Source organism: Mustelus asterias, chromosome 4 (assembly GCF_964213995.1).
Source record: "Mustelus asterias chromosome 4, sMusAst1.hap1.1, whole genome shotgun sequence".
Lineage (NCBI taxonomy): Eukaryota > Metazoa > Chordata > Chondrichthyes > Carcharhiniformes > Triakidae > Mustelus > Mustelus asterias.
This window is the reverse complement of record NC_135804.1, coordinates 107,134,902-107,144,585: the sequence shown is the minus strand read 5'-3', so window position 1 is coordinate 107,144,585 and position 9,684 is coordinate 107,134,902. Positions and strand designations below refer to the sequence as shown.

Here is a 9,684-nt window from a genome sequence, read left to right as displayed (position 1 = left end):
AGGAAGAGTGCTGGTAACGTGGGGTTGTGTAAGTGCTGGGCCAACAGGTAGAACGAAGCTAAACAAAAAGCATTAAGATTCAAGTGTTAGGGGGCTTACCTAAGTTGTTCTGGGAGGTCACTGATCCTTGTCCTAAATTGCAGCCACTCCTGACCTGGCTCTGCCACTTCATTAAGGCAATTTGCCTTGGTAACTTGCTGCCCTCCACTATGGCAGTATATCAGCTGGCTTCCTTGGCCAACAACATAAGTGTGGCCAGAGAATTGTGGTTTCTTTTGTACCGCTGTCACTGTTCACAGACATGGCATAACTAACTGCCCTCAAACAGGTTTTGTCCTTAAATAGCTTCAACAGCGGGCGATATTCACCAGCTGACAGCCGCGATTGCTGCAACCAATTAACATAAGGGACATTATTTATGTCCATCTGTTGCGGCCCAAGACGCATCTTGGACCAATTTCTACTCAAATGTGATCCACATCGAAGAAGAAGCAACTCCATTTATGTTTAAATGAATATACATGTACTGAATTTGTCTCGGAGCTAAAGACGAACACACCATTTAACTGGGGGTTCGCGGTGTTGACAACTGAAGACACCCAGACAAACAGAGAAGATACCGCACCAGGTATTTTCCTGCCTTCATTTCAAACCAGCGAGGGAAGACAAAACCGTTAACTCGAGCGCCGCGCGGCGCATGCCCGTTTCGAGGCAAACTGCTGTCAATCAATCGAAATGACGGGCGGGGAGGAAAGAGGCGCTTAGGGGCGGGGCATCGAGTGGAGAGGCGGGAAAGGGGCGTGGTGTGATGGGGAATGGGAGGGGGTTTAGTGAGGAGGGGGGAATGGGCGGGGCATGGTCCGAAATGGGCGTGGCACGGTGGTGATGGGCGGGCCAGGTGAGGATGGGCGGGGCTGGATGCAGCCCGGGTGGGGCTGGCGGAGCAGCGCTGCACGCGCGTTCTTTCCCTCGCGCTTCCGTTGGCAGGAAGCTTCTGTCAGTTGGTGAAACAGAGAAGGTCAAGGCCGGATGTTTGAGAAAAAGTTTCTTTTTCAGTAATAGATTGAATCGGTTTTAGATCATCCGATTTCCAGTCACTTGGAGACATACGAGTTTTTTTTCCCGTCGCTATTGTGAGGATTCCACTCTAATGATAATTAACAGAAAACACGTTATTTGGACTTGAATCTGGCTGGATTGAGTTTTAATCAAAAGGGAAGGAAGGAAGCCATCATAATATGATTGCCATTCGGAACCAGTTGCAAAAAGATGTTTTCACACCGCAAGAAGAGAGGTTGCTGGGTCTGGTGTTCGTCTGGAAAGCTGGGAAAAAGCGGAAAAACTGCATTTTGTGTGCAGCAGGTGCGTGGCCTGTGCAAGAGTGAGGTGCATCAGTTACAAGGCGCTGCTGCAACTTGCTGGGTTTAAGGTTTTACCATCGTGCAATCTCCATTTTATAAATTAGCTTTACTGTTAAATTAGCATCCTGTTTCCCAGCGCCCAAATTCTTGATGAATTCAATTGCTTAATGCTCTAATATGTTGTCCTATTTAAAACAGAGACGTGTCTCTACTTTGTGTTTCTCTCTTCAAATGTCAAGTATAAGAAATATAGGGGACAATTCTCCCAAAAGTGCTGAATTGGTGAGAAAAGTCTCTAAATCACAACTTTTTTTTCAGTGCAACTTCAGACCTGAATCTCCCACACTCTGCAATGCAGAGGCCACAATTATGAATATCATTAAATGCTTGGTGGGGAGAGGGGGGGAGCTATTCACGCCAAAGAGTCTGAAACTGTTGGGATGAACGGGAACCCACGCATGCGCACATCTCTGGGAAATCACTGAAAAGACCTCCCAGCATCCGGATCACTGCCATCCAACCCCCACAGATATCACTGGCCTCATCGCTGGCCCCACAACCCCATCATACAGACATCGCTGCCCCCTCCCCATACAGACATTGTTGCCCCCTCCCCATACAGACATCACTGCACCCCCTCCCCAAACAGACATTGCTGCCCTCCCCTCCCCCACTGAAAGTTGGGAATCAAGTAGATAAGGTTGTTAAGAAGGCATATGGTGTCTTGGCGTTTATTGGTAGGGGGATTGAATTTAGGAGTCGTAGCGTTATGTTGCAACTGTACACAACTCTGGTGCGGCCGCACTTGGAGTACTGAGTGCAGTTCTGGTCCCCACATTACAGGAAGGATGTGGAGGCTTTGGAGAGGGTGCAGAGGAGGTTTACCAGGATGTTGCCTGGTATGGAGGGGAGATCCTATGAGGAGAGGCTGAGGGATTTGGGATTGTTTTCGCTGGAAAGGCGGCGGCTAAGAGGGGATCTTATTGAAACATATAAGATGATTAGAGGTTTAGATAGGGTGGATAGTGATAGCCTTTTTCCTCTGATGGAGAAATCCAGCACGAGGGGGCATGGCTTTAAATTGAGGGGGGGTAGTTATAGAACCGATGTCAGGGGTAGGTTCTTTACCCAGAGGGTGGTGAGGGATTGGAATGCCCTGCCAGCATCAGTAGTAAATGCGCCTAGTTTGGGGGCGTTTAAGAGATCCGTAGATAGGTTCATGGACGAAAAGAAATTGGTTTAGGTTGGAGGGTCACAGTTTTTTTTTTAACTGGTCGGTGCAACATCGTGGGCCGAAGGGCCTGTTCTGCGCTGTAATGTTCTATGTTCTATGTTCTATACAGCCCTCCCCTCCCCATACAGCCCTCCCCATACAGCCATCCCCTCCCCATACAGCCATCCCCTCCCCATACAGCCATCACTGCCCCCGCATACAGACATCGCTTCCCTCCCATACAGCCATCACTGGCCCCCCGCTCCACACACATGGCTGCCTGCTCACCCCATGCCCCCATGGATCCGGATAACGCGGGTACACAATCACTCCATCCTTGAACATACTGACCTCACTACTGTCCTGCAGAGAACTTGCATTCTGCTGTCATGCACAAGCCCAGCTTGTAAGCATTCCCTCTCTTGAATGGAAGCCCTGAATATTGCACCCGCCTTGGACACAGTAGCTGATTAAATGGCAGCCAATCAGCACCCTGAGGGATGCGTGACACGCAATTGAAAGCAGCCTTCAAAATTTCTCACAACGATTTGTTGCCAACGAGCCCTTGACTGGCGAAAATCACCGCACCTGCACCCCCCTAATAAGCCAACGCTGTATATAAGCTGTAAGAATGGACACACAGCCAGTCATGCCATGAAGGTGTCTTCAAGGAAAGCAGCACCAAAATTCGCTGAGGCTGACCAGGAGCGCCTACCTAATGCCATGGAGGAGAGGCGTGAGCGGATCCTCGCCCAAGGGGTGCAGCCATCACAGCATTGTGGGAGGAGGTGGCAGAAGCGGTGAATGCCAGGAGCCTGACACCACGTTCTGGCTGGTAGTGTTGCAAAGAACTATGACCTCCTTCGAGCAGCAAGAGTAAGTGAGCATCCCATTTGGAACCCCGCAACCCATGCTTGGTACGGATCTCAAACCATGCTTAGACAACTGAAGGGCATGCAACCAGTTACCCTTCCCCCAGGAACAGAATCTAACTCCTTTCCCTCACTCCTCAACAAGCACCCTTCAGTGCTGACCATTTTCCCCGAAACTGCCAGCACAATGCCCAAGACACAGGCACACATTGCACACCAGGCAGTTCAACATATTAATGCATGCTATCCACCTTATGTTACCACAGAAGAAAAGCATACATAACCAGCGGGAAACTGCCCAGACTGGTGGTGGTGTGCCTGACTTGCGGCAGCTGACCAGGGTTGAAGAGCATGCCATGGAATTGGCAGGGGGAGATGGGTCATACCGAATGGTGATGGACAGCCAGGTCGGCATCCAGTATACAAGTGAGCACAAGCATAGGGGCCATGGGTAGGTGCTCCTCGAAGTAAGTGTGATGCTGCATAGAATGTTTTACCTCCTTTCCCCTAATGTGTGCTCTTTATGTCTCTGACCCAGAGGAACCTGCCCCCCCCCACCTCCCCCACACCTCTCCCCACCCGCCGCTTTGGAGCAAACTGCCCATGACCCCTAGACGACACCTCGGAGGAAGGCTTTGAAGAATCCTCTGAGGGCAGCACCACTGAAGTGGCACTGGCTTACTACACAACCCACCAACACAGAGACTATCACCACGGCGGTTACCTTTAGTGTTAGAACAAACAAAGAGCAGTACAGCACAGGAAACAGGCCCTTCGGCCCTCCAGGCCTGTGCCGCTCCTTGGTCCAACTAGACCAATCGTTTGTATCCCTCCATTCCCAGGCTGCTCATGTGACTATCCAGGTAAGTCTTAAACGATGTCAGCGTGCCTGCCTCCACCACCCTACTTGGCAGCGCATTCCAGGCCCCCACCACCCTCTGTGTAAAAAACATCCCTCTAATATCTGAGTTATACTTCGCCCCTCTCACCTTGAGCCCGTGACCCCTCGTGAACGTCACTTCTGATCTGGGAAAAAGCTTCCCACCGTTCACCCTATCTATCCTCTTCATAATCTTGTACACCTCTATTAGATCTCCTCTCATTCTCCGTCTTTCCAGGGAGAACAACCCTAGTCTACCCAATCTCTCCTCATAGCTAAGACCCTCCATACCAGGCAACATCCTGGTAAACCTTCTCTGCACTCTCTCTAACGCCTCCACGTCCTTCTGGTAGTGCGGCGACCAGAACTGGATGCAGTACTCCAAATGTGGCCTAACCAGCGTTCTATACAGCTGCATCATCAGACTCCAGCTTTTATACTCTATACCCCGTCCTATAAAGGCAAGCATACCATATGCCTTCTTCACCACCTTCTCCACCTGTGTTTCCACCTTCAAGGATTTGTGGACTTGCACACCTAGGTCCCTCTGTGTTTCTATACTCCTGATGACTCTGCCATTTATTGTATAACTCCTCCCTACATTATTTCTTCCAAAATGCATCACTTCGCATTTATCCGGATTAAACTCCATCTGCCACCTCTCCGCCCAATTTTCCAGCCTATCTATATCCTGCTGTATTGCCCGACAATGCTCTTCGCTATCCGCAAGTCCAGCCATCTTCGTGTCATCCGCAAACTTGCTGATTACACCAGTTACACCTTCTTCCAAATCATTTATATATATCACAAATAGCAGAGGTCCCAGTACAGAGCCCTGCGGAACACCACTGGTCACAGACCTCCAGCCGGAAAAAGACCCTTCGACCACTACCCTCTGTCTCCTATGGCCAAGCCAGTTCTCCACCCATCTAGCCACTTCTCCTTGTATCCCATGAGCCTTAACCTTCTTAACCAACCTGCCATGTGGGACTTTGTCAAATGCCTTACTGAAATCCATATAGACGACATCCACGGCCCTTCCTTCATCAACCGTTTTTGTCACTTCCTCAAAAAACTCCACCAAATTTGTACGGCACGACCTCCCTCTTACGAAACCATGCTGTCTGTCACTAATGAGATTGTTCCGTTCTAAATGCACATACATCCTGTCTCTAAGAATCCTCTCCAACAACTTCCCTACCACGGACGTCAAGCTCACCGGCCTATAATTTCCTGGGTTATCCCTGCTACCCTTCTTAAACAACGGGACCACATTCGCTATCCTCCAATCCTCAGGGACCTCACCAGTGTCCAAAGAAGCGACAAAGATTTCCGTCAGAGGCCCAGCAATTTCATCTCTTGTCTCCCTGAGCAGTCAAGGATAGATGCCATCAGGCCCTGGGGCTTTGTCAGTTTTAATGTTCCCTAAAAAACCTAACACTTCCTCTCTTGGAGGCTTCTGGGTCACTAACTGGTGAGCACATCACAGACACTGATGCACATCAGGTGGAGGCGGGCACATGGAGGTCTTTGTTCCTCCCAAGGCTGGTGGAGATGCATCAGGAAACCCGGGGAGTTGTGGAAGGGTTGTCAGCAACAATGCTGCGACTGCAAGGCTGTTTAGGCGAGTGCAACAGAGTGCTGTTGCAGGAGGTGGTGCCGACACAACGTGTGAACCAGGCCAACACTGCAAGGGTGGCAACCACAGTCATGGACAGACCAGCTGCCATGGACACTCTCTGGATGGCATGCATTGACCTGCATGATCCGCATGAGATGGTCACAGACCGCAGTCTGGCTCAGGGGTCTGTCCTCATGGGTGACAGGGTCTAGGCCATCCTGGAGACACAACAGGCCACGGACGAGGGTGGTTGCTGGCATCCAGGGTGCACAGCGTTCCATGGCCATGGGTGTCGGGGGCATGTGAGAGACACTGCTGGCCATGGCTGGGACTCCCGCTGGCATTCTGGAGATACAGCAGGTTGTGGCTGTGAGCATCGACAACTTAGCCCAGTCTCAGAGGACTACTGCTGAGCCTGGCTCAGTTACAGAATGCTGTAGAGGAGGGGCTCCATGTCTTGGCCCAGTCTCAAAGGGCCAGGGCTGAGGGATCACAGACCAGGGGGCAGATGCATTTGGGCCTCCATGACTGGCAGAGAACCAGGTGATGCCAGAGCTTCTGGAGTTCAGTCCAGCTACCCTGGCGTCCCATGGAGTGCCCCCGGGGCCCCTGGGCACCCCAAGGGAGGAAGAAGGGCTCAAGCCCATGCTGGAACCTTCCACCCAGGAGATCCCGGATGTCCCGAGATCTTCTGATTCCCTCCTTCCTCACACCAGGGCATTTCAGGGCCAGCGAGATGAACAGGGTGGGGTGGCACCGAAACAGTGCCATCTGCAAGTCAGCTGAGGTCCTCCAGGTCCCGGCCATCCAGGGGACATCCGCCAAGGGCATCACAGGCAACGGGGCGTGCTCCAATGTGCATCCTGAGCTGGCACCGAGAAGAAGCAGTAGACAGCACAAAGTTAGAAAGTTGTACTTCACTAAGAGGGCACAGGTGAAGTTCACCAGTAGTCAGGGTTTATTCATCACTAACCTTAAGAACACAAACTTTTACTTGCACTTCATAGCTATGACTAATGTGTCTCTGATTCCACACCTCCCCCCCCCCCCCCCCCCCCCTCCCCCGCACCCAGAGCTAAGTGGTCCCCATTCCCATGCATAGAGGTGCTGGCTGTTGTGCTTTGGAGACTCAGCCACATGTTACAGAGTGCCCGCCATACCTTCCCCAACATCCAGACCCTTGGTGCAAGTGCCAGCCCAGGCACATTAACAGGTTTGGATGTTTCTGGGGTTAAGGGTGGTAGGATGAGAGAGACTGGGGAACAGTGATGTGGTGGTTTGAGGGCCCAAGTCGCTTTGGAGGGGGAATAATGGCTGCACTTGCTTCTGGGGTTTGGTGGATGTGTGGTGGTTGCAGCCCCCTCACTGCACAGCACCAGCTAGGTGAAGGGGGCCACAATCAAGGCGTCTCTCACTACCCTTCCCTGCCGGACACCTGCCATCACTGCCCGCCCTCTTTCCTCTGGCTCCTCATATGGTGGGACTCCACCTTGCCCCGCCACTCCTCCTACTCCAGCTGGTCTCCCCGCTGCTGCATGATGTTGTGCAGATGTAAGCTAAATACTGAGATTTTCACTAAAAGGGATACATTTGGAGGAGGGAGGAGGATTAAAATCACCTCAAAACTTTGTGTACATTTTATATTGAAATGGATAGTTATATGGAATTTTTGGGAGGATTTGAAATAGAACCATAGAGTCCTTCAGTGCAGAAGGAGGCCATTTGGCCCAACGGGTCTGCACTGACAACAGTCCCACCCAATCCCTATCCCCATAACCCTATGTAGTTACCCCTAGTCCCCCTGACACGAGGGGGCAATTTAGCATGGCCAATCAACCTAACTCACACATCTTTGGACTGTGGGAGGAAACTCACGGAGACATGAGAACGTGCAAACTCCACACACAGTTTGTCTAAAGTGTCTAAAGTTTCTTGACCACTAGGTTGAATACGTGTTTGTAGCTGGGAGTGTCACATGATTTTTGAAGAAGTGTCGTGTAGATAATGAAGACTGTGTGGCATGGTGGCACAATGGTTAGCACTGCTGCTTCACAGCGCCAGGGACCCAGGTTCAATTCCCAGCTTGGGCCACCGTCTGTGTGGAGTTTGCACGTCCTCCCTGTATCTGCGTGGGTTTCCTCTGGATGCTCCGATTTCCTCCCACGGTCTGAAAGATGTGCTGGTTAGTTGCATTGAGCCAAACAGGCGCTGGAGTGTGGTGACTAGGGGAATTTCACAGTAACTTCATTGCAGTGTTAATGTAAACCTTACTAGTGACTAATAAATAAACTTTAAACTTTGTTACTTAGAATCAGTATGAGAGCTAGCTAATCAAGAGCCATCAATCTAAAGAAAGTAGGAGACTGGTCTTATTCTTTGTAATTAAAGCTGTGCACACGGCTTAATTCTGTAAGTTATTTAGAAATGTTATGCCTGTTGACCACGCAGGCACTGGGAGACTGTGAAAACTTCGCACAGTCACCCAAGGCTGGAATCGAACCTGAGTCACTGGTGCTGTGAGGCAGCAATGCTGACCACTGTGCTGCCCCTGTGCCACCATGCCATCCTTCAACCACATAGGTTTGACTATAGACAGAGTAATTGATCTGTCAAGTAAACACATTTTCTACTATAATGATCACAGGTTGGCAAAAAAATCTGTTAAGTAGCATATCCAGAGTTCTGCAATATTTTCAAAGTAAAAGTTTATTTATTAGTCACAAGTAGGTTTACGTTAACACTGCAATGAAGTTACTGTGAAAATCCCCTAGTCGCCACACTCCTGGTGATAGGTGGCTATGGAGCAGATAGATTCACACCCCAATTTATTTAAACAAAAAAACTATTTTGTTGAAATTTCTTACCTATACCTTGTTTTCTGCTTCAGTGTTCAGAAATTAATTTGGTCGTCTGTATGTCATCCAATGAGGAGGTCTTGTGACACAGTGAATTCGTCCCTGTCTCTGAGCCAGAAGCTCTGGGTTCAAGACTCCAAGACTTGATGGCTAAGAGAGGTGCGATCAAAACTCAGCCAAATAGGTTGAACATCAACTTGTAAACCTTTCCAACATAAGCCAGTAACAGGTGGTAGAAGTGGGAGAGATTTCTGGTCAGCTATGTGAGCGGACCTGACATTGGTTTTAAAACCCTAGAAGAAAATTCTTGCCCAAAATGTCAAATCAGTGGGATTACTTTGCTTATTTTTCATAATTGGCATTGTGATGATGGTGAAGGAGAGGGCACACAGAATGTCATTTTGGGTCTTCTCCATCAATGTTCGGTGTTGGCTTGGGGCAGCACGGTGGCACAGTGATTAGCACTGCTGCCTCACAGAGTCAGGAACCCAGGTTTGATTCCTGGCTTGGGTCACTGTCTGTGTGGAGTTTGCTTATTCTACCCGTGACTGTGTAGGTTTCCTCCCACAGTCCAAAGGTGTGCAGGTTAGGTAGATTGGCCATGCTAAATTGCCCCTTAGTGTCAGGGGGATTAGCTAGAGTAAATGCATGGGGTAATGGGGATAGGACCTGGGTGGGATTGTGGTCGGTGCAGACTCGATAGGCTGAATGGCTCCTTCTGCACTGTAGGATTCTATGATTCTAAATGAGCGGTATGAGTACAAAGTATCAACGAAACAACTGAGAAGCTTCTTTGAAAATATTTTTGGAGTAATTTGTTGTTAAACTGCTTGTGCCACTGATAGGAACAACATCACAATAATTACAGGCCTTGTTCCAATA

At 49.9% G+C, this 9,684-nt stretch overlaps 1 protein-coding gene across 1 annotated transcript in view; it reads left to right on the top strand.

Annotated features, from left to right (window-relative positions):
* The first annotated feature begins 1,029 nt into the window (after positions 1 to 1,029).
* Positions 1,030 to 9,684, top strand: part of LOC144492920 (exocyst complex component 1-like) — a 98,171-nt gene continuing 89,516 nt past the window's right edge. Inside the window, exon 1 of the mRNA XM_078211546.1 lies at positions 1,030 to 1,362. Coding sequence (XP_078067672.1) covers positions 1,239 to 1,362 — 124 coding nt within the window. The 5' untranslated portion in view covers positions 1,030 to 1,238. The remainder of the gene's footprint in view (positions 1,363 to 9,684) is intronic.